This window comes from Grus americana, chromosome 4 (assembly GCF_028858705.1).
Source record: "Grus americana isolate bGruAme1 chromosome 4, bGruAme1.mat, whole genome shotgun sequence".
Lineage (NCBI taxonomy): Eukaryota > Metazoa > Chordata > Aves > Gruiformes > Gruidae > Grus > Grus americana.
The window spans coordinates 48361321-48387035 of record NC_072855.1 but is presented as its reverse complement, the minus strand read 5'-3'; the positions used below and the strand labels follow the sequence as shown (position 1 = coordinate 48387035).

Genomic DNA, 25715 nt, shown 5'->3' with positions numbered 1-25715 from the left:
AAGAGAAAATCAGGAACTACTGAGATATAGAAGTCTATAAGCATTTCTGTAATGGAACCTTAAATATAAGTAATATATGTCTGTAGATACTATGCCACAATTTTACATGAATGTCTTAACTTCTGAATCTTTGTAAACATGTAGAAGATTTTTTTGTCCTTACATCCAGCGCTTGATGTTTACATCCCCATTTTTTGCTATAGAAGCAGTCATCAGGGAATTCTGCACTTAAACTAGAACGTACAGTTAAACTTTTTACAAAAGCCACCATGGTGGGGGGGTGGGGAGGAACTAGATGATCTTTGAGGTCCCTTCCAACCCAAACCATTCTATGATTCTATGATTAAATCTACAGTTTTCCCCTTTCTCATGTTTTAAAACTGGTCAGTGTGATCCTGCAGAGGTGGGTTGAAAGTGTTGATATTATCTACTTGCAGGAAAAGAATAGGATACAAAAAAGTGTGTGTGTGGGGGGGAGGGTGTGCGGGCGTGTGGGTGTTGTAACACAAATAGTGAATTACTTTCGATTTTAAAAAAATGAATTATTTGTCTTTACGCAGTGTCTTCTACATGGATTTGTGAGATGGTTCATGCCTCTAGACTAGGTTATTAAGAGTTCTTAAGGCTATCAAGAAAATATTTTTGCTGCTTATAGCATTTAATAGTTTTAAACAGTGTTACCATGATATGTAAGTTTCTATGTACTGAAAGAGGGTACATTTAGATTAGATATAAGGAAGCAATGCTTCACTGTGAGGGTGGTGAGGCACTGGACCAGGCTGCCCAGAGAAGCTGTGGCTGCCCCATCCCTGGAAGTGTTCAAGGCCAGGTTGGATGGGGCTTTGGGCAACCTGGTCTAGCGGAGGGTGTCCCTGCCCATGGCAGGGGGGTTGGAACTAGATGGTCTTTGAGGTTGCTTCCAACCCAAACCATTCTATGGTTCTACATGAGGTACAAGCACAACTCCAGGATCACTGATGTGGTAAAACTTAGGTAGAGATTGTTTTAACCAAGACCGCACTACGAGATGAATTTAGCTTCTTGTTTAACCAGCAGAGCAAAGAAATTGTACTTACTCTTATAGTCCATCATGGAAATTTTTTATCTAGCCAGATAAAAGCTGTTGACCATAGAGGTTGTTTTCAACCACCAGCAGAGTTTGGACAGGACTGTGTGGGAAAGCAGCTCCTCTGCTGTGCAGTCTTTCATATTCAAACGAATTACAGAAAATTCACAGACGTATAAAGAAGTTATCCTTAACTACTTTGAAAGGACTTTTGTATTAGAGAAAAATCCAACTTCATTCAGTGATAGCCCTGAATGAATTGTTTTTCTGGAGAAAATCTCTTATTTTACATGTTTAGTTTTCCAAATTAAAGTAATAGATTATCCAGTGTAATATGATCTAGATGGTTCAGTTTCTCAGCCTTTGTGTCCTTATTTTATTTCCCTTGTCATGTGAGCTGCTTACCTTATGAATTATTTGCTTTAATTAAAATGTTTTGTAGCTTGGGAAATTGAAATACAGTATAAATGTAAATAGTGATCTCTTTATAATTTTTCTTAATCTTGTATGTGGTTGAACGGGTATAAAATGGAGCAAGATTTAATGAACTGAAGTCATGTGTGATTATACTCAATACTGACAGACTTTAATTTTTAATGATTGGTTGTCTCCTCCTTTCAAACAGCTGAGTGAATTGCAGTGTCACCTGTAGTTACCAGCTATTTGAAATCAAATTTAGATACTTATTTAAGCTAGATTAGGTACGTGAGTTGTCTTTCATGATCACTCTACTCACAGAGTTGATTTCTTGTGTGTGCTCTCAGTGTTAGTGACTTTCTTTGCCTCTGTAGGTGAGATTTTTTTTTTTAGAATAAAATTAAAGGGATTCTGTTTCTAGTTAGGCATAACCAACTGAACAGTTTACTAAGTTCCAGTGGCTTAGCATCAATATAAACTTGCAACATTTGGATAAATCTTGCATCTTAAGAAAACTGTGATCTTTGCAATGGTAGGTTACAATCACTGTATTGTCACAGGTGACAGTAAATATCAGCTGAAGAACCTTGTTTGACTTCCTGGGTTTTATGTTGCAAGCTTAGCTGTCTGTGCAGGGAAGGTTGCTTTGGCAATGGGAGCTCATGCTGGACTATATTCCTAGTCTTGGTTAAATTTTGGAGAGCTAAAGATCTCGTCATCATCAAAAGAGGGAGGTTTCTCTTTGCTTTAGCAGAACTTGTAAAAGAAATGTTTTCCAAAAGCCTACTTCGGTTTCTCTAAGGTGGAACATTCAGCTCCTTTCACATGAATTAATGCATACCAAACCTGTTTTATTTTCAGGTATGTCAGAACACAGCAATGAATTCACAACAGTTGATGAATCTCACCCAGCCGCAGAAGAGGTCCAGTCTGACTCTGAGGTGATTGGGTGATAGTTATAGTAGTGTAAAATCAACCAATCCCTGCTACAGTTTCAGACTGCTAAAAATTCTGATATACATAGCACAGTGAAGTTAATATGGGGATATGAGCTCATGCATATTATCTTGAATGGGTGGGTTTGGTTTTGAGACACTATTAAGAACAATCCAATTAATTCATAACAAAGGATTGCTTCAACCAGTAGTCTTTTGCTGTGCTGTGGTATTTGTTTTGTAAGCTGAATAGATTTAGGTGGGGTAGAGTCTGAAGTGTGTAGGTGCTGCAGAAAGGAAGGGTTGGTACTGAAAAGGCAGCACTCTTTGTGTAACCTTGCTGTAACAGAGGCATTCTGTCTGCTGCTGGAGTGGTAAATCTTTTTTTCTTGGGAGCAGATATGGCTTCCACCTTCATTGTGGAGGAATCTGACTTTTTAAAATAACGAACAAATTCCTAAGGTTCTCAGTGATATTTAGGTAATCAGATGTGTTTGGGAGGCTGTTTCAGAAAGGTATAGAGTAAACATTTCCCTAGCTGTTCTACAGTGAGAATGAAAAAAAGATGATGCTGACTTTATTACTGTTAGAGTTTCAGTACCAGTGAATTGGTTTTAAACTAGTTATAAAAACAGACCAGTGATTCTGTAGATATTTAGTATATCTCCAAATATGATATTTACAGACATGTGCAAAGAAAAAAGTAACTAAAAGATTAATACATTTTTCTAAACAAAATATCCAGCTCAAACTTCATGATTTTCCACAGTACTTATTTCATTCATATGAATACATCAATGCAAATTTAGAAACTTCTTTATATTTACTTTAGAGTCTTCCTATGCATGATAAATTTTCTTCTGAGGATGCAGTTTCTTTATATACTTAGTTTAAATCAGCTGTGGGCTGCGCTTGCCAAAGGGACACTTCATTCAGCAATCATACTCACTGTTTTAACAGAAATACTGTTGTGATTTGGTGGTTCAGTTTTCTCTCAGATCAGTAAGCTTATCCAGATTGTGTGAGGTTGCAGGAACGTGCATCCAGAGGTAAAGAGAAATGGCCATTGGTTTTGGCAGTAGTCTACATTAAAGTATTTTGAGATACTGCACTGCTGAATTAAGCTGGTGCTGTGGCTGAGAGCAGTTCTTAATTTTTAGTAGTGTTTTATTGCATTATTACCTCCTCTGTTTTGTAGGTACAAGTGTTAGAGTTGTGTGATGAACTGCTTTGGAGAACCTATTTGAGTGGAAAAATTACCCATCCCCTTTTTGGGCATAGGTCACCTTCTTTTAACCTGCGGTGTTTCTGCAGTCTTGTTTGCTGTACAAATACGTTGCTCTGGACCAGGAAAGACATGGGGGAATGGGGGAAGCTGTTGGGAGGGGAGGAGATAAAGGGAAAAAAAAAAAAGGCAAGGACTTTTTCTTGGCAGCAGTGCTAGCTTAGACTGTTGACTAAAATGTGGGTAGTGATTTCTTGTTCTGGCTGAGCCAAATTAGCAGTTTATCCCACTTCCCTTTTTCAGCTGCTCACTTCATGTCTTTAGTGCTTGTCTGACCTCATTGCAAACTGATTTAACTCACTGAAACTGGAGAATTAACCCAATGAAAAGGTCTATTGTCAGGCTAGTGAGTGGAGTCTGTTTACTGTGCAGTCAGGTGAGTGGCAGGCATGTGTTGTGGTTGGGAGGTGGGACACTCTGTGGTTCATAGCAGGAACTGGAAAAGGGGAGTAGTGAAACATCCTCCTTTCAGCAATACAAGGTGGTGTTCTAGTTCAGACATAATGTGAAACTGAAGTTAGCAGGTAATTTTTTGCTTTCTCTGAAGTTGATATGTAGGTTTGCCTGAAGTAGAAACACCTAAAAATCCCTGTGAATTGCTTCTAAGTTGTCCAGAGAAGCTGATGACTTTTTGTTTTCTAATGTATGTATGAGACATGTACGCATATGTGTGAGCATGTATATCTCTGAATAAATGCGTAAACATGTATCAATGTACAATATTAGCAAAATTATTTGAGATTCTTGATGAAAAGCACCCAAGCCAAATATTTGGTTTGCCTTTCATTAAATTTGGAGATGCACTTTTGTTTGTGATCCCTGCCAAATGAAGCATATCCCCCTGACGGTACAGGATTTCCCCTTGACACTGTGTTTTCTGACAGTTTGCAGAAAGGAGAATGGAAATAGCTGTTAGCCTATGCTAGTGTTTCAGTATTGTACAGGTAGCTGTCACAGGCCAAGAATTTGAAAAAATACCTCACTTTACCATGTCAAGTAGAAGTATAGTTCCTGGCAGTCTTGGAGTTTAAGCAGAGGTGAGATTTAGAGCAAGCTTAAGAAGCTTGAGCTGTTGAACAGATTTTCTAAATTAAAATCTACTATGGCCGGTAACTAGAACATTTGTTCTAATGCAAGGAGCAGGGAGTTGGACTTGATCCTTATGGTTCCCTTCCAACTCAAGATATTCTATGAAATGAAACAAATTTCTGTTTTAAAAGTACTTATAAAATAAAGATAGACCTTTTGGTGTCCTTCAGTATTTACTTGAAGGCTCTGAGTTTTGAGTTTGTTCTGTTGTATGAAGAATGACCCAAAACCAACTGTTCTGTGGTCTAGTTATGGATGAAGACTGGGCTATATGGAGAATTTTGTATGCTAGGTCAATGTGAATATATGGCATGCAAGCTGTTCCTTCCCAGTGCTGAAAGAAGGCACTTACTGGATCCTGAATGAGAGGGACTGATGGGGTTAGTGTGTATAAAATACATATATGTGTACAAATCTATTATCTGTGTATTTAGATTTTTTTCAAAAGCAATGCCAAGCAATGTTTAGCTTCTCATTTTAGGGGAGTGTTTCATAAAGCACTATTTTTGAAAGAGTAGCTTTCAATTCAGTATTCTTAAGTTAGTTGCAGAGAAAGTCTTGATCCTCAAAAGGGGGAAATGGATCACCTCAGATGGTATTTTATGGGTCTGTATCCACAGATTGTAGTTTGTATGTATGGCTCTTAGAGTGAGTGGCTTGGCCTTTTCCTTTATCTTTTCTTTCCCTGCCTCCGTAAAAGGCAGCATTTACTCAGAACTCAGTGGACTTCAGTCTCCCTGCTTTTGTGTTGGTGTTTTTGTGATGGTGGTATTTTATGCTGCTAATTGAAGAAGCTTATTACACTTTCAGAAATGTAAATCGGATTTTGTAGATACCATATAAAGTTTGAGTAGCGAGCTCTGCCTCAAAACTTACTGAGGAAATCAAGCTTACTAATGTAAATGAACTCATAGGTGAAAGTGGGCGAAATATTAGCAATGGGGTATGACAGAAGATTTTGCCAATTAAGAATGATGCAGGTGATCCTGAGTAAGTACCAGTAAAATCTTGGTGTTATACAGATATCCTGTAAAAGGCTCTCCAACGTGTGGTTGGAGAAGCTGCTGGTACTTCAGCCTGATCTCAGACTGGGCCTTTTCCTAACACTTCGACTGAAAAGAGCTGGTTCAGTTTGATGATTTAGGAACTTTAAGGGAAGAAAGCACCTATTCTCAAGTACATGTTAATGGTGTACCATGTCTTGCCAGTCTTGCACAGGTGCATGGCCTGGTTTGAAGACTTCAGACTGCTTTTATGTAAGTAAGTGAACAAACACTGCTTTGGTTGGGTGTTGATTTTTCTACTGTTTACGCTTTAGTTGACTAACGAAGCTGTCTCACAGAGTTAGGGCTAGCTTTTTTGAGAGGGCCAAAATTTTCAGTTTCCCTTAGTCTTGGAGAGTGCTAGGGTGGTTGTAAATGGTGTGCATTTCTTATGGGAATGTCTCTTCTAGGTTATACTGTAGGTCATTCTTGAAAGCTGTGGTTTCACAGCTGCTGCTACTGTTCATAACACAGCTGCATTTTGAAACTAACTGATTCTTGAATTGGATTTGTGCTTTTAAATTCTTGTTTTTGCATTTCACTTTAGATTTACTGGTATTGACTGAATGAGAGTTGCATACCAACAGTTTAGTCAGAAGGTGGCACTATATTATGAGAAAATAAGAAGCAAGTTAAACTATTTTGAAGTTTGGAATCATGACCTTTTTTGTAATATATGATTAAACTCATTGCATTTCTGTAATACTTCTTGCTTATCAGCTAGTACATCTTTTTTAGCCAAGCTCACCTTTTTTTTTATAGTTTGAGATACACAAACTACTGTGTCAAATTTGCATAGAAAAATATTTGTCTGGCCCCACATGTCCAATTTATGTCTGACACCCTCCCACTCACCTTATCAATGGGTTAAATTTTAGTGTTTCTTTTCTCTTAGATCTTGAAGCTTTAAATTACTTCTGTCTGAGCTGTTCTAGCATATTAATGTGATTTGGGTATGTGATTAAATGAATGTATAGTATAGCAGAATATTACCATTAGGAGTTTGAAATAAAATCAACTGTTACAAAACCTATACATCAAATATTTTCATATAGGTCACTCATTGGAAATTTAAGACAAATGCTAACCTGTTTCTCCTTATACTATAGGAAAGTGCAATGGCTCAAGAATCTCCCAAAAATTCAGCGGCAGAAATTCCTGTGACTAGCAATGGACAGCTGGAAGATTCTCATGAGCACAGCTTTAACAGGGTGAGAATTTTCTTTGCTATCTAACAAGGTACCACTATCAGAAATGCTAAAGTTACAATGCAATGCATAGCAGACTTCACTTGACATAATTTTCTAGAGCTTTAATGGAAAAACTCTGTTGAAGCTCATAAGTCATTGTTAAAGTTGACAACATAATGCACATCGCAGTAACGTTTTTTGTATAAAAGGAATGTTAGTAGTTGCAAACATTTCTGAACATGGAGTAGTGTAAAGAATTGGGTGCTCTGTAATGCACAGTCAAATGTGTATGCTTCTACATTCTTGTCTCTGATCCTTGAGGATAGTAATTTTTAATCTGACAATTTTATTCATAAAGCAGGAGAAGTATTTTTAAAACATGAGACTTAACAGATCCTATGAATTCAGTCTACCAAATCCTAAATTTTTTATGAAGAAGTATCAAATTGGTCAAGGCAAGCTACTTCCAGGGCTTAAGTTTAGAGGCAGTGTGCCTGAAAGTAGAGTCTTGTGTTCTGATTTGAAGTTGTAAACAGGAGAGAAGTAACTTTCTTGTGTTGAAACTGAAAAATTACTACTGTATTGCTGTATGCTATGTAGATGAGATGCATCAGAATCCGTCTTGTTTGTTGTATGTTGAAAAAAAGTTTTAACTTCATAATCATCTGTATGCAATTTTGAGTTCTTTCCCTTAACCTTGATACATTTTACTGTCAGTTCCTTTTGTGTTTGGCTGTCCAGCAGAGGGTGCTGTGGTATAGTTTATGGAATTTGGGGTTGGTTTTTGTTGCTTTGATTTTCATTTTCAGTTGGAAGTATGAAGAGTAGTTAATTATCCACCTTTATTGGATATCTGTTGAGACTTGGATTTTAAAGAAATCTCTAAGCTTTAACAGTCCCAATACTGACTTGCAGTGCAGGATTATTTCTAAAAGAAACACTGAGCAGAACTTCAACATTTTGTTCTGTCCTATTAAATTGCTGATTAGAGGGAGGGGAAGCTTCATAAGTTTAAAAAGAATATGCATTCTGAATATTGGTAGAATAAGCATCTGCCTAATTTTGTCTTCTGGTTTTAGCTTTAATGGAAAAACTCCCGCAAAACTGATAAATTACTGTTAAAGTTAGCTAAAACCCCCGAAGCAGATACCGCACATTGCAATAACTTTATTTGAAAGGTATGTTAGTAGTGGCAATTTTTTTCTGAATGTTAAATAGTTTAAAGTGTTAGGTGCTCTGTAGTGCACAATCAAGTGTGTACGTTTCTCATTATTGACTCTAAGCCTTGAGGATACTGATTTTTAATCCAGCAATTTTATTCATAAAACAGCATTTAAATATATATTAAAAGTATAGTTTTAAACATGTATTTATTATATTATCATTATTAAATAATTATATTTAAATATGTAAAAACATGTATTTTAAAAATATTAAAAAATAAAATACATCCTGAAAACAACATTTGAGACCATTTGACTATGATTGCAGGGTAGCTGTGTAGTGAGCATGGCTGTAAAAAAAAGTTCAAAACTTCATGAGATGGAAATGCATCCATATTAAAGCTCTTACTAAAAAATACTGCACTTTTTCTACTTCTGCTGAATGGGCCATGATTTCTTTTATGAATAGCCCTGCATTTCTTAAGATTTGTCGTTCAACTAAGATCTACCAGTAACATAATGTAAAAATTAGGACAATGCTTAATGAAATAAAGTTAAAACTAAATTTTGATAAAGTTGTACTGATGTTTAGGGGGGATAACAAAAATACATATTGAAGTAGTAATGAATTTGGGTTCACCTGGAAGTAGAGAAACAGATTTACTATTTTTAAGCCTGATGCTGCTGTGACTTGACTGCTAAGTTATCTTTTCCTTAGGTAATAATTGCTTCTTCAGCATAGTGCATCCAATACTTATTTATTAGTTACAGTAAATGGAACTTGGACTCTTGTTGACTAGGTCAGAGCCCTTGTTCAAAGTATAATCACCATTTTCTATGAAAAGTTGAAATGTTAAGGTTTTTATCTATGGGCACATATGAAAGTTGAAGTAGGTTTTTGCTGGCATGCTAATTATTTTGCTGGCTTGGACTTAACTGTCTTTTGAAACTGCCACAAAAATGGGTCAAGTATTTGGTCGAGTTGCAGAAAATGTATACTATGCAAGCATTGTTGCCTTTGCTGCTGCAATTATTTTCACAATGTTTATTCTGAGATCAATGAAGATGAAGTGCACTTCAAATAATTTTTTGAACTGTCTTGTACAAGTTAACGCCTGCATGTGTGACCTACACTCAGAATGGGATAATCAGGGCTTCTTATAAACAAAACAAAGAAAACAAACTTCTTGGAATTAACATCTAGGTCTGTTTACTAATCTGTTAGTCTCAAATTCTAATATTTAGCTTCTATTCATCTTGTTTTGTGTTTATTTCTGATGCTTAATGCTATGCTTTCTCTTTTTTTGCTTGCCAGGTAATTTTTTGTTTTAACCTAAAGCAATATGCATTGTACCACAAAATCTCTGTGCCAAGTTTTCAGGGGTCTTTTTTCCTATCTACTTATGGAAATGACAAGCCAAGTACTGCTTTTTAGGAGGTCGCTTCAGAAAGGGGCATGAAACCATTACCACTTTAAGTTGTACTGTTACCACAGTGCTCGGTAAGAGTATGCAACCACAGTAGAGCTTAGAGCACTCAAACTGCAATGTCCTGATTTCAATTACACATTCTTGGGAAGCTGGGGAGCAAGATTATTTTAGTTTCTTGTTTTCTTATTGTTATGATCAGGGAGCTGTTCATCTAGATGTTGTACAATTCAGATATAAACAAAAAACCATCATTTATCCTGTATTTTTTATTTGGTCTTCTACAGCTATTTTGTGACAAACGCTTGAGCAGTTTTGTATGATTTTGATAGACTGAGTAAAAAGGCAGTTGTACAACCTTTTCTTCAGGGTTCTTTAATTACAAAACTAAACTTTCCTCTAGACTCACATTCTATTTAGCACTTCCATCAGACCTGATCTATAAGCTGCTCAGGTGTGAAAATGCACATTTATTTTCCACCAAATGCAGTATTTGGATGTGCTCAAGCATAAGAAGTATTTAATTTTGCAAGGCAATGCAGTGCAAATGTATTTACCTGGAAGTGACAAGTAGGGTTGCTCTTTCTTTGAAGAAAAACGCCATTAGTTGTGCAGAACATCAGACAGCATAGATTGACATAATGTCATTTCAGAAGGAAGCATATTAGTTCCAGTCTTGTGGGAATGTGCTATAGCACTACTTGATGCATCTTCTTTTTCCTTATGCTTAAGAAAAAGAATCAAAAGCATATTTATAAGGTAACTTAAATGGTTGCCTAACTGTAAGGTCTCATTCAGAAATATGCTGCTATATTCTAATTCTGTCTTGTTTGTAATAATAAGAGATGCCTGAGGAATTCTGGCAAGTTTTATCCTGCCCGTATGATGGATGGAAACTCTTTTAACTAAAAAAGACTGTAGCTTCAGTTGTCATTGGATGAAATGTCTAATGTCCTTTAATTACGAAAAAGCTTGACCCAATGCTTTTCAGCTTTCCAAACTCTGTTGGAACTCACTTAAGCTTTAAAAACTTGGTGTATAGAGCCATTTGCCGATGTTTGTTAGTCTGTCTTAGTAACAGAGGACTTCAGCATTTCCTAATCAAACATGTTTTTCTTACTACTTTGTACAAGCAAACTTAAAAAAAAAGAAGAAAGTCTTACTGGTTTATATTCTTCACTGGTTTATTTCACTTATCCCTGACTTCTAGAACACAATTTTTCTCTGATGCTATTATAATTATGTGATTAGAATAGTGGTGTTTTAATGTCACTGAGGGGAATGGGAGCTGAGGACTGTGGGAAGGAGTGAGGAAGTATATTATTCCTAATTCAGTAACATGCCATATAGTGTGAAAGCTGCATAGGAATAAATTAAATTAATCAAAAAAACTTGTTTGGTCTGCCTGTAAAGGTATTCAGGCAGCTAGAAGCTATTTGTTATGTTTAAACTGTTGTACAAAATCTATATGAAGTTCTTACCAGTCTGAGTCTCTGAAATTGTTGTTCCAATTGTTTCCTTTTGTTTTCAGTATAGACTCTCTTCTCCTGGCTCTTTTTGTACTCTTGTGGGGACAAAGCCATTACTAAGCCTGTATATAATACCAGTAATAAACTTTAGGTTGCAAAAGATAAATTAACTTTGTTGTGAGTTTTCAATTTATCTTATTAGAATTAAGAAAAATTCTGGGATCTGATGAATCTGAGAGTGTGTGTTCAGTATTTTGTTCTGTATTTTATTACCAGACTGCACAAATAAATAAGGTCAATTCTTTTTTGGTCTTTTACCTTCTAAAAAAATGCCAGACTTGTCGCTCACATTCTACCTGAAACATCTGAGTTCATCTCAGTTATTGCTATGTTGGCTGGCATAGTTAGGTTTTACTTTGGGCAATTATACTTTAATTAATAACGACTGATTTAAAATATATTTCTCTGTGTCAGTTCTAGAACACTGTTTTTAGGAGGTGAAACAAAAAAGACCAGTCTTTCTTTCTGTTGCCAAGTGGTCTGCTTCATATAGTCTTAAAAACCAAAAATATGAATGTTAATGATGAGAGTAGAAGAGAAACTAATTTAAAACTGGGTTGTAGTATGACATTAGGCAAGTCAAAAGGGATGTAGTGGAACAAAGGATCTTCTGAGTTAAAAGCAACGTATTGAAGAACAGAAGCAGTATATCAGTCCATGTTGTTTGCTACTTCAGTATAGATTAAAGCCTTCAGCGCTCCTCCCATTTATTTTTATGCCTGAATTCATAGTGATATGAGGATTAATTGTGGCTTAATTCATAGAAGAAAAGAGCTGAGTGATATAATAGGGCAAAGAGAAGAAAATGCTGTGAAAGTGTACAAGGAGCTCCATTTGTACACAAGTTAGGGTAAGAAGTTAAAATTGAGCCAGTTATCTTACTGGATAGATGTTACATCTGTCTTCATAACATTTTGTTTTATGGTACTCGTAATCTTTAAAACTTTAAACTGTGAACTTTGCAATAAGATGTGTTGCAAATTTTTCCTAAAGGTAACTTGAGTAGTTTTATTTAAAAATGTCATCCGTCATTAAAAAAAATAAATGAGCATATGATTGTTCCTAATTTAGTTCCTTTTAATGGGTTCCTTGAACTAGCTAGTGATGTGTGGTTTTTAACATACCTTTATTCAAGGTAGTAAAGGCAAGTAAAACCATATCTTTTAAACTCACTGCTGGTACTAAGCAAAAGATAATGCTTAGTCATGCATTAATAATGGACTGACATAACTAAGAACTTAAAGTTGTTCGCTGACTTGCTGCTTAGTTTCTGCTAAGCTTTGACTAAGCAAGCTAGCTTCTGCTACTCTTCGGCTGAGCAGGCTTCGGCTGGTGGAGAAACCATACAGTTCTGGTATTTTTCCCCTCTTCATTTTAGATTATTATGGAGACCATGGATGGGAAGTATGTTTTTTGGAAATAGTCTTGTAATTCAGCCAACATTCCTTCACGAACATGCATTCTGAGTGACTTCTTTGCTGTGTCTACTGTCTCAACAGGATCGTTATGCCAAAAATTCATACTGGTTCATCTAGATGATCTGTATAATAAACTGATGAATATCCCTGTTAGAGTTGCATAAATAAGGTTTACCTTACTAAAATATGTTTAATATGGTGATTTGAACTAATTAAGATGGGATTTTAACAAAGGATTAAAGTGGTTTAAATGGCCTATACGATATAGGTTTGCACTGTCTTGATGTAAGCTAGTGCAGCTGTTCTGCGTAACTGTATTTCACGCTTTGCCTTCTTTACACCTTTAGTATGCTAAGTGGCTGAGAATGGGATAGGTAATCCAGCCTTTTGACTTCTTGGGAATCTTCTGAGTTGTAAGGGTTTTATACCTCTAGCTCTGGGTTTTGATGACATTATGATATTCATCAATACTCATAGACTGGCCTCAGTCAGAAGGGACTGTGGGCAGGGACACCCTCCACTAGGCCAGGTTGCCCAGAGCCCCATCCAACCTGGCTGTGAACTCTTCCAGGGATGGGGCAGCCACAGCTTCTCTGGGCAACCTGGTCCAGTGCCTCACCACCCTCATAGAGAACAATTTTTTCCTAATATCTAATGTAAATCTGCCCTCCTTCAGCTTAAGGCCATTACCCCTTGTCCTATATTAAAATACTTCTGGTAGATGATAGTTGCATAATAAACATGCAATGGTTCTCAGTCTCATACAATTGAAAATGATGAATGAAGCATTGTTGGGGTTTTTCTGGTTTTTTGGGTGTGGGGTGGTGGGTTTTTTTGTGATGATGATTGCTTAACAGATTTTTGTTGATACATTTCAAACTCAAATTTTGATGAATTCCAAAGACTTGATTTCCCTTTTACAAAGAAGGGGGGGAAATCACTTAGGAGTTTGAAAGCAGATCTTCTGATCATCAAAATTGTCCTGTTAGCTAGAAGAGCAATATGTAGTCAAAATATAATCACCTTATTGTAGACGGGGAATCTGTCCTCACTTCCAGTGTTTTAACAGCAAACCTACATTTGGTGGGACCAAAAAAGGAAACTCTTCACATTACCTTCTTACCACTCTAAAATCTCCTTAACTACTGCCATACCTTCTCTTAAATGTGAAGTTCTGTGCATGTCTTTTCTTACTTTAAGGCTCTTTCTAAATTATGCTTCTTTGTAAATTACTGAAGAGATAAATTGCTTTGTCAGAATTATTACAGATTTTTGGGTAGCTTTTTTGTTTACACTCTTGGGGGCGGGGCAGAAAGCAAGCACAATCAATTGCAAGAATGATATGTTAAGAATGGAAGCTTACATGCAGAAGCATGTCTCCACGGAACAGTAACTTGCATGTTTATATACAAGAAAAAGGTAGTGTATTGATGATCACTGACTTTTTGATGACAATTCTGGTCATGTCTAAATCAACAAATGGCAAATCTTTATTTTCAATTCATATGTAAGGATATCTTCCTTCAGCAGGGTATATTTCAACTGGGTAATATAGGGGTTTAAAACAGGTTTGAATGCAGTTCTTTACAGTGAACTTTGCCTTTTTACCAATGAAGAAGTGTAGATTTCTTTAAACAAATATGTGTTTGTGTACAGATGCATACATATGCATATATATTTATGTAAAAAAAAAACCCTGATGTATGTATATATACAATTGCAGATCTGAATACATTTTCATGATCCAAATATCAGGGTTTTATTTAAGAGAAAGATGTGTTGTGATATTCTGATTTATTTCACTCTGTAGTTTGTTCAGCCTATATTTAGCTTCAAATTAGAATTAAGTTGAATGTACAGAAGTAGCATGATTGCTGAAGTTTAGATATAAACTTTTGCCTTTACAAAGCACATGTTCTGCATTTTAACCTTAAATACAGATCATTGCTTAGATTCCTATTGCAAACATGCTTAAGCAGGTTAGCTGTCTAGATTTCTTTGACAACAGATTTAGATGTTTCTGAAGACTATCCAACATGCCAAGGTGCCTTCAGGAAAAGAAATAAAAAATGATGCCATGTCCTTTTTGTTAAATCAGTGCATCTTCTCCTCTGCAATCTGGTTATCCCTTTTCAAGTCTCTGCTTTTTCAGCTCCTGCCTTGCTACATTTTGAGTTAAATGGACTCTGTTGGCTAAACTAAGTTGAAGCAAAGGCTTCCCAACATGCCTCCAACTGCAAGTACTTAAATGGAAGTACCAGTGTTAAGTCAGTTGTGAAGACTGAAAATGGTATATATCCAGTGTTGTGATATGCCAAACTTGTGAGATCACATTCTGTATGTGAATACTATTTGTTGTTCATACTGTTTATTTTTCCTTTTTTTGTTTTGGAATAATGCTTCAGATACAGAAATATAGCATAATCTATTATTAACTAGCCAGCTCATGTGAGTGCAAGTATGGCTCAAGGAATTGGTTACTCTGATTGCAATAACATCCTGGGTTTTTCGATGTCAACAAGCTCTCTGTTCTGCTGGAATTCATATGTTTGTAGCTCTTCCTTTTTTCCTCCTCCCAGAAGTTTGTGTTAAACTAAGGACAACTAACTACATCTGTGGGGATGTGATCCAAAGCCACTTCTTGACAGTCTGAGCCTCTAGGCAGTATTGTTCTTATGCACTAGCTTGCTGCTGGTTTGTGGACTGAGCCACTACAGAAATATGTCAAACATGGATTGGATTTTAAAGGTTGTGTTTTCTTTGTAATTAGAAGCATTGCATATATCATAAATAGTTATTGCACATATCCAGGCACTGACATCTTAAAGTTATGTGTAGCTTTTCCTCTGCAAATTTCACTATTGCTCCTCTATACTTTTTCATCTTTTTTTGCCTCTGTATGGAAGCAGAGGGGAATGCAGAAGAGTACTTGACTCCAGAAACTGCCAGTTTTCCAATTTTTTGATGCTTAATTTTTTGTAAGTGTATTTTACCTTTTTGCTTTCACTTCCAGAGTAGCTTTTCACTCACTTTTTACTTTTACAAATTAGTGGTTTTAAATTGCTTTGAATACCTGAACTTTTTTTAAAGCACTAAGTATATTCCATAACACCAAAGGATTAAACTTCAGTCAGATAGTTGGAAATACAGTCCAGGAAACCTTTGGGAGCTCTTTGTGGAAGTGGGTAAGATAGCAAAACTGAGCAGTAGGATGATACGTGAATTATGGTGTATGAGTTCGTAGTTCAGTAACAGGCCTGCATTGGGTTTCTGTGAAGACTTCAGTTGCTTGAAAATTGGTTGTAGTAGTTAATCTAGCTCTCAAAAGTTAAACGAAGTGATCTCAGGCAATTTTAAATCAATGCATTTCAAAAGCAAACAGAAGTAAATGGAAACTTTGTGCTGTGAGCACTTGTGATGTAGAGTAGGTGATCAGAAGGAAGCTGTTTAAGTGATGCCTTTCAGGATGTTTCTCCCATGTCAAATATTAGAGATTTCATGTGCTATTTGTGGGACTTAAGGATGCTGTGAATTTTAAAGCTATTTCTTGCTTAGAGTGAAATTTTTTTTTATCTTTAACATTATGATAGTTGCTTCTGCATTTTTGGTTTGTAAAATGTTGTCTGATATTAGTCTTAGATCATTTTGTACCTCTGTCAGTTTTTACTGGAAACATTATTAAACTGATACAGTGGTTTGCACCAGCTTCAGACCACATAATGTGATGTTGCAGGCCACCTGTTTGGTAACCGCTGCTTTAACAGATGACATTCTAGTTGTTCATCAATATATAAAAGAAAAATCTAGAATAAATACACAGTACTTAGTGTTTCTCATTCATTTATGTTTTTTGTGCACTGCAGTAGAATGCTGTGACACCAGCGAAGACATTCTAGGCTAAAGGCAGAATTGCCTGTCTGAGAAAATTGCATTATAATACTTTTGAGTCACTTTTATCTTTTTTTAAACATTAACTTTCCATTTTTATTCAAATATTTCCAAGGACTTGAAATGTTCATTACCAGTTGGACTTGGACTTTCTGAAACCAAAATAACTTCTCATGGCTTTGACAGCACCAAAGAGGGAGTCGTTGAGGCAGGACCATTTCCAGGTAAAGGTAACTGCTTTTTTGTTGTTACTTCTAAATTTAAAATCTTTAGGCATATTTTCATATGGTCAGGAATACAATGTTCTGTAGCCACTTCGAGCATTTTGATGTAAACATACACGTTGAGATGTGCATTAGTGACAGCCTGTTTATCTTCCCTGGTAGCTGGGTTGTTGAAATAGAGAATATATGCTACACTTGCTGTATCTGTCAAGGGACTAGTGGAAACTACTTAATGCTAAATTGATCTGCATTTACAGGAAGGGAATTCCTTGAGGACCTTGAAATGGTGTCAGGCTGAAAAATTTTACTATGGCATTGCACTGAAGTTTTCTTTAAATGTTGCAGATATTTTCTCATTTGAAACATAACTGGAGAGTTAGTTATTTCTTGATACACAGTTCACCTATCTGGAGCAGATTAATGAGTGGAATTCTTCTTTGTTGCCCCTGAGACTTTTGTGTCTCTTTTTTGTCTTTTTTTCTTTCTTTTTTTAATCGTGCATATATTACTTGAATGTATTGTTTTTAGGAGTGATAATGCTTTAGGTCTCTTTTTCCATGTACTACCTAATGGAAAAAGTGTCTGTCCTTATATTTTCTCAGTACAGCGTTGCGGTTTTTTATAGCAGAAGGATTTTAGTTAACTAGTATTTAATTCACTATGCAAGTATTAATGCATGTTTTAGAGAATCTAAGCTAGTATTAAACAATGAGAAATACAAAGTGATAAACAAGCCAGCAATGTCAGTGTTTCCCATTTCTCTAAAAACAAGAGTGTGCCACGATATGGTATGTGAAAGTGATATTTTAATGAATTATGTAGCTTCAACAATTTCTGAATTTGAAAGGTTTGAAATGATCTCAAATGAGCAGCTGTGAAAATAAGTCTCTTTGTAGTCATAAATTTAATTTACATTTTGCTTCATTTCCTGTTTGGTAAAATAACGTGCTTATGAAAACAGCAATTTACATGCTGTGCTTTACATATATTGCAAAGTGAATGCTGTGGTTTCTTGAAGTCTTTGAAATTAGGAAAAAATCTAGCTAAAAACTGGGTAGATGGCAAGCTGCTCACCATTCTTGCCTTTTTATATTCTATTAGCAGGATAACTGTTGCAGCTGCTAAGGGAAAAAGTGTCTTAAGTTATGTTTCAAGCTACACTAGCGTATTTGAAATCCAAATGTTCTGTAGTAAGTGATGCACACAAATTATGAGCTTTGGACACGTAATTCATAACAGTTTAGATATCACAGCTTTCTTCCAAGAATATTTTCTTCAGATTTTTCCTAATGCTCTAACCAAATCAGAGGGAGAGAAGTGAGAGAGAGGCTTCTTGTGAATCTATAGACCAAAGTAGAGTGATTGCCCTATTTCTAAATATTCTGTTTTCTCTTTGAGTGTCCTTATTAGGGCTTCATTTTTTGAATGCAAAGTAGACAATACTGGAGGGGAAGGGTTTTTAGGAGTTGAGGGATGTTGAGTGATGAAACATGCATAAGGCTGCATTAGTACTCTGTCAAATGATAAGGATTTTTTAAACTGCTTGTCTTAGCTTGCTTGCTGAAGTGATTAAGTCTTTAGGCCTTTAGCAGGATCTTGTAGTCAAACTTCTATGCCTGGATGAATCCAGTTGCAGCTCTTATGCAATGTATCGCTACAGGAGAACACAGCAAGTGAGCTATCTTTCAATCTCATCTTTTCTGTGCAATTGGATCTAAATCATTGGGTTAATTGTGCCCCATGTCAGTAGTGCTCTAATGGTACGTTTAAAAGGCAAAAGCCAACTGTTGATTTGGTTGCTTTGAGTGATATTTTTGATGTTACCGATAACTAAATTTTGTTGAAACTGCTGAAGTTTAGGTTTGATTTCCTTTTCCTCCAGCACACTGTCAGCCCTGAAGTATCTCAGAATTTCTCAGTGAAAGTAGTAAAAGCTCCCCCCAGAGTGATGATTACTCATCACTACAGAGAAAAGTTGCAAAACTCTGAAAAGTATAATCCTGAAACAGCTTAGAGAACACACAGAGTGCAGGTCATTTAAAGTCGGGTTTCTTTTTTTTTTTAAAAAAGAACAAGCAAGTGCTGTAAAATCCTTCTTCTGGGAAGGAGATTACATACCTTAACAGCTAATGGCTTGTATGATCTTCAGGATAGTTTATTGCTGTGCATTTACACAGACTTAAGAGCAATGTTAATCAAGTATATCTGAAATTGGCACAGATTTCAGAGCTTACTTCACCCCTTGATGCCATGAATACCATTCAGTGACAGTGCAAACTACCTAGACATTGAAAAGGAAATTTCAGCTATGGAAGCTGTATATAATAATCTTTCGTGGAATTTTCTGTTGGTAGTATATACTTGACCAATGAAGCTATCAGTTGTATTTTGATTACTCTTACAAAAAAATCGCAAAAAAGTTTGGCATCATGACCTAGAGGAAAAGATTAAATCATGAAAACTTGGAGTTGTTCACATGAACAGCTGCGCTTCTTAAAAAGCATTTCCATCAGAAATTCCAGCAACTTTTCTGTGAATGCTTCTATTTAGTGTGCTGCTGAAGCAAATGTTTCTTTGTTTTGAAAAAAAACCCCGAAAACCAGCTATCTGTGTAAAAGTGCACATTGCCTTCTAAGGGGAGATGATGGATTTTCATGGTTAAATATGTCCCCTTTTCAGGTTCCTCAGCATCACCCAAATCATCTGTTATATCTCCTAGCAGTGCAGCAGCTAGCAGACTGGCTGGACAAGGTTGTGATTTAATTATTCCCACAGGTATCATAGCACTGAATGGATAACGCCCTTGTCTCTGCTGACACTGTACTAACTTCTCCGTGTCTATAATAATTTGATTTACTGTTAGTTGGAAATACAACTTCTGGGGTTTTTTATGGCTCTCATTTCTGGCATTTAACAGCTCACAAAGTAACCTCTGCTTTCCTTTCTGTATGCTGTTCTTTGCTCTATAAAATCTAAAAAAATCATTACTAAATAATAACAAACAGTAGCTAAAATGGGAGTAACCTAAATCTTTTATTTAGGTTAAAGCTGAAACTTTTGGCATTTTTTGCCCAAATGATCACATATTCCAGTAGAATAGAGTATGAGGTGGCCATCAGGAATTCACAACACCCAAACTAGGCTTTGCCACTTGACTCATTTTGTGCCTATGGGCAAATTACTTAACATCTTTGTCTGTTTCCTCCTATATAGAAGGAGAAAACCTATTCAGTTACCTCATAAGGGTGTTGAGAGGATTAATTACTTAATGTTTGCACAGCATTTTGAAGACGTAAAGAACATAGTAGAGTTTGATGCTAAAGGAGTATCTTGAGGCATCTGTATAGACTTTTTTCCAAACTCTTATTTACATAAATAACCTGGCAAGGCTAAGGTGACTGAATGTAGTAGTAGGGATTAGAGGCAGGAGTAGTTAAAAGTGTACATGGAAAAAATAAAAATGTTGCTTAAAAAGTGGTAGTGCTTTGTAATTCTTACTATTTATGACACTAGGAAATGTTTTTGCAAAATTAAAACTTAGAATCCACGTGATATCCTATACTAGCTTGAAAATGCCAAGTATTGGCAATTAATGTGTGGTGATTGGCCCTAGATATTTTAATCTGTTGCTTTAAATCTTTTCTTTGCTGTTTTTATACTGATGGTTTGTAGAATTAATAATTCTTAATACAATGAGCTGATAAAGCTGAAATAAATAAGTTAAATATTGGCCAAACACATTTTTCTGGAAAGGGTGACGTTCATTGGAAAAGATAAAAAAATCTCTTTTGAAATTTATTAGTTTGTGACAACAGTTTTTATATGCCGATAATTTTCATTTAATGGTCTGCAGGTTGTAAACAGGCTTTTAGATTGGCTAATTCCAAGAGGATGTTTAACTGTTGGAATTTTAAAATATAAATTAAGTAATAAACATGTCTCAAAAGCTGTTTTAAGGTTGGTTAGTAAAACTGTGCATTCAGGTAAGCTTTATTCAGCCCATTGCTACATGAAATACTGAGATACATATGAGCTTTATAACAGTGTAAAAATAATTATTTCTGGAATTGATTTTGAAAATCTGCCATATTCGTCTTAAGTTCTTACTGTCACCTTGCTCTGCTTTTGCGTGTGCAATTGCACAAATCTTCCATGCCTGCTGTTAATCCCTTAAAACAAAACAAGAAAAACCCAAACCAAAACTCAAGGCCTTAAAGATTTGCTTTGTGTCTGACACAGGGGGCAGAGCTCAGCAGAAGAGTGGACCTGTTCTATTAGCAGATGAAGTAAAGAATCCAGCAATGGAGAAATTGGAATTGGTGAGAAAGTGGAGCCTAAACACTTACAAGGTATACAGACATAGATATTTGTGTATGTCTATGTATTCTAGAAATTAGTTTGCTACTAGATCGGACTAAAGTTTGCAAAGTATTGTACTACTGTATGAAAGTAATCTGTTTTTGTGGTGAGCGTAAGCAAGAATGCATAGGGAGGGCTTAGTTTTGTTCCAGGTGTAGCATTCTTTGCAAGCCTTTCTAAATCCCTGGTTTTAAGTGGGAAATCTTTCATAGGTATTATTGATTTAACAAGGCAAAGAATGTTCTGTTTCTAGTGTCCCCTTCAACATATAGAATGTACAGATTTCAGCACTAATGCCTGTGATTAAATCTTCTTGCTATCTTTCGATTGTTGATACAATCAAATTTAGCTGACGGGGGGGAAAAGTCAGGCCCATCTACAAGTTCTGGACTTGTTAATCGCTATTCTGATGGCTTTGTTCTGTCTTGGGTAATTGCTTTTTCTTAGTGTTGGAATTGTTTCTTCTATTCATGTATATTTTACTCTTGTATGGTGCTGCTTTGTGATCAGTTGGGATTTGATGAAATTAAAATAATAACAAAAGAATAAAGAAAAGGTGCTTAAAGCACACCAGTTTGCCAGAAGTGACTCTCATGAAAAGCTATAAGGTAAGGAACAGTTGTCAGGGAGTACATTACTATCAGGAGTTTTAAACATAGACCAGTTTTGAAAAATAGCTTTTTGTTATGCCCGCAACTTAAGCGACAGAGGTTTGGACAGGTGGGCTGTGCATCAGTGGGATCTACATCAAACCATGAAGAAATGAAAAATCTGTGGAAAAACCTTCCCTTGTAAAACACAGGTCTGAATCCCTCTGGTGTTCTTAAGTCCACATAGGGACTTCGACCCCAGTGAGAGTGGGAAGCAGGGGTGGAGACATTCTACCCACTAGTAAATGCTTATGCTGTTCTTTGTGTTAAAATCATAAGTTTGCATCTTTGTCTAATTAAATGGCTTTTAGAATTTCTATTTTTCTTGTAATCTAAATTTTGCAGCAGCTGCAGAAGTCTGTCAGCTACTCTTGGAGGGTGCTGTGGTCTGATCAGAATACATGCTATTCAACTGAAGCTATTCTTTAAAATTCTCTGCCTAAGAAACATTGACTCTTCAGATTGAATCTGCTTTACTACAACTAAATAGGAGAGGACTTGACCTTATTCTGTATTTGGTGCCTTGATTTAGAAAATAAAACCAAAAAAATCCCCACGTCTCAATCGGAGAACGATTGCAAACCCACTTACATGAGCCAGAGGACTAGTGAAAAATGCATGGAAAAGTGGTCTCAGATTCTTGTTTAGAACATTATTTCTTTGGCAGTAGTCTTTGCAAAGTCTGCATTTTTAGATTTCTTTCTTGGCTGAAACCTCCCCCTCCATGAAACCCAGAATCTCATCAGTTTATGGCATAGCAAACAAGGACTAGCACTTTCAGAAAATGAATTAAATCTGTTTTCTTGAAATCTGTAAGCTTGAAGTTGTTTCCCAAGTATGCCTAAGGAGATAGGTCAGTTATGATCTTTCTAGAGTCCCATACTGAATTCTTGTAGGGCTTTTGTAAGAGGAATAGGATCATTCAGAGAGCTTAGAATTAATTCTGAGTTGAGGGAGCATTATGCAAATGTCCCTGGAGATGCCATACATTTGAGAACAATTTATATGTAGGCTACATTAAAAAAAGCCTATTTAATTTGATTAAGGACAGTATTTCAGCTTGCGGACATACTGGCTTGCTTTGGTTCCCTTTAGGAAAGTCGTGGGAAGAAGCCTGTTTCTTATCTCTTAATAGCTAACTGATCATAGGTTTTAAGATGCAGAAATAAAGGGCAGGAGTGAATGGTTAGTGGAGGGAAATCAGCAGTTGAACCCCTCTGAGCTGAAAGCCGTGCTATTCAGTGTACCAGACATTAATCTGGAAGTGGAGTTAGTGATAGAACTTGCTGTTAGGAAGTTCTTTAGGGATCTGACATGAGTAGTTCCTCTGTCACTGTGTCTGTTTCGGGAGCTGTGAAATCCAAATTATTGGATAGGTTCAGAAGTCATACCCATCTGTGAAGAGATGATTATACTTTCATATATTCCGAGTACCTTGCTCTTTGTCCTTTATGCATTTCTGTGGATGAGAGACAATTGCTTTTTGTCATCTTCCACTTTTTTCTGTTTTAAGAAACCGTTTCCAATTGAAAATCACAGGAGGTTAAAGTTGTCTAGCCTAACCATGAATTTTCATAGACTATATTTAACTTTTTCCCATAACTTAACTTCATGAGATTTTGTTGCCTTTGTAACTACCGTTCCTCTTCACTCTCTCCAATCTTATGCTCCCTAGTACCATGAGTTAGCATCAAAAGAAATTGCCCTTTCCATAATGTAGTGGCAAGAGCTTTTTCTGTACTTTCCCCTTCCCCTGCTTCCCCTTTAGGATGAGAAAGGTGTTTTCAGTTTAGCGAGAAGGCATAGGCACAAGAAAGTTGTGACTCTTCTTGACTTTCAGCAATTCTGATAAAAAGCTTATCTTTCTGGTTTTCATACAACTTTTTAATCTTTGAGGAAAAAGCTCAATATACGTGGTTTACAAGCCTCTCTTTAATACTGTGCTGCTAATGGAACTTTTATTTCCAAGACGTGTCCAGTAAGGTCTCTGTTCATCTTTTAACATATGCAATTTAAAATATATTTCTCTCAAATGTATTTTTGGTGGGTTTTTTCTCTGAGAGTTATTTTTCTTAAACTTTGCCTTGTGTGATGACTTTGAGGAGCGTGGTCTTATTCAGGACAGTGTTCTTCATAGATACTATTTTAGAGCAAAACAAAGTGGAATTAATGTGTGGAATTTTCTCTGTTTGCTAATAAGAATATACAGCAACTTGTATATCTGTACTAGTCTGCTTAGAACGACAGTGAATCAAAATAGATAGGTGTATCTTTCTCAATTCTTGTTCCATCTGTGTTCAATTTTATCTTTAGCTACATCTCAGTTTAGCAAAGTATGCGGTGTAAGTCTTTCAAATTGCTAGGTTTTTTTTCACTTGTCACTGTTGGGTTTTGTAGGTGTTTTGCTGTAACTTCTGAAGCAAATACTCCTTGGCTGAAAATAATTTCTTCCTTTGTAATTTATTCTTGCTTCCAAAAAATTTGCCTTCCTTGATTCAGACTGTTTTCTTGCATTTCCATAGGTATGTGTTTGTGTCTCAGGTTTTTTGGAAAATAACCAAAATTTGTCCATCGATTCCATAGTTCCTAGTGAAATGCTTATTTTTTGCTCTGACCACACTTATTGCTAAGCTGTATTTTGCAATTTCTGTTGCAGACTTCGGTAGTAAAGTTGTATTCTATGTTGATATGATTTGTTATGCTCTCTCAAATTTCTGATTCTTAGCTGACAGATGTCTCCTAGATTAGCTGTGCTCTTTCTTGTTAATTGGTTGAATCTAATGAAGTAGCCGAAATAGGCTGTACCTTCCGATATAAAGCTTATGAGTTATGACCAACTTGTTCTGCTTGATCATTCTTGAGTCTTTCCTGTGTTTGTCTATTAAATTTAGAAAGGACGTAAAAGTTCTAGCAGGTTAAATGTGTATCTCCTTTGGACATAATTAAAGACTGGATTAAACTGAAGTCCTTGAATCTCGAAAGTCTGGGTAATCCAGTGATGTAATGTGATATGAGATAGGCTTGGGCATTATTTCACCTAACAAAATAGCAGCTTTGCACTTGAGTGAAGTCCCTTCAGAGTAGTTGTGGCCTTGACTACTAACTTCGTTTCCTTGTAATTCTGTTTCTCACAGTAATTCTTCTTACATATAACTTGGTTATCTCTTCACCTCTTGGGGCCACAGATTAACTTCAAGGAACTTACTGTAACAGTAAATAATTCCTGCTTTCCACAGAGAAATTGTATGGCTTTGCTACACATCTGCTTTGCAAATGGCTTCTTCTGTGTCTCAGTCAAGGGAAACCCAAATGTGCATCTTGAGAGGCTCACTGCCAAGTTGGGCTTGAATCTCTGGCAGAGGAGGTGTCACAGATAAGCAGAATGTGGTAGCAGCTTCAGCTGTCACAGCCGTTGGCTGGGTGAAAGTGTCTACAGCCTTGTGAGAGCACGTTTTCTGCTCACTGTGTTAATGAACTGCAAATCTGTTACGAATTTGACTTGTGACAGAAAAGAAATGGTATGTCTTTCTGAGACAGTCAGCTCCATTTTATAGATGTGTAAATAATGAGAAATCCACTTTAATAGTTTTATATATTTCTCAGTAGGAGTTCCCAGTCGACTTTAAAAAACATGCCGAAAACTACCACCTCCTTACCTCCCCCCTCAAAAAAAACCCCCCACAACCAACAAACAAACAAACAAAAATCTCAAAGCAACCCAAAATAACACTTTTTGAAAACATAACATTGGATGGTTGGTAGACAAAGTCCAAAAGATCACTAACTAGATATTTTTATGCAGAACTAGTAATACTCCCATTAACTGACTTTAATGCAGTGGGCTAAATTGCTTATTTTAATGAGATTCACCAAACCTAAAAAGAGATAAGTGTTCTTTTACTTGAGAAACAATTAGTTATGCTCTTGATTTGCTAACTTGAATATTCATCTTAGTAGGAGTTGAGACTTGTCCAACTGTTCTTGCTGAGTCCTGATAAACTTCTAAAGAGTGTGTTGTTTTTTCAGTTTGTT

General features: G+C 36.1%; 1 protein-coding gene across 11 annotated transcripts in view; it reads left to right on the top strand.

Moving 5' to 3' along the window:
- Window positions 1-25715, top strand: part of ARFIP1 (ADP ribosylation factor interacting protein 1) — a 45705-nt gene that overhangs the window by 2594 nt on the left and 17396 nt on the right. For 2 of the 11 annotated variants that reach the window (XM_054824306.1, XM_054824307.1), the window contains exons 2-6: window positions 2345-2424; window positions 6945-7046; window positions 16566-16680; window positions 19354-19449; window positions 20914-21023. In XM_054824306.1, coding sequence (XP_054680281.1) covers window positions 2347-2424; window positions 6945-7046; window positions 16566-16680; window positions 19354-19449; window positions 20914-21023 — 501 coding nt within the window. In that variant the 5' untranslated portion in view covers window positions 2345-2346. Of the gene's footprint in view, window positions 1-2316; window positions 2425-6944; window positions 7047-16565; window positions 16681-19353; window positions 19450-20913; window positions 21024-25715 lie in introns of those variants that run through there. The other 9 variants (XM_054824298.1, XM_054824309.1, XM_054824308.1 and 6 more) reach the window with 8 other exon arrangements.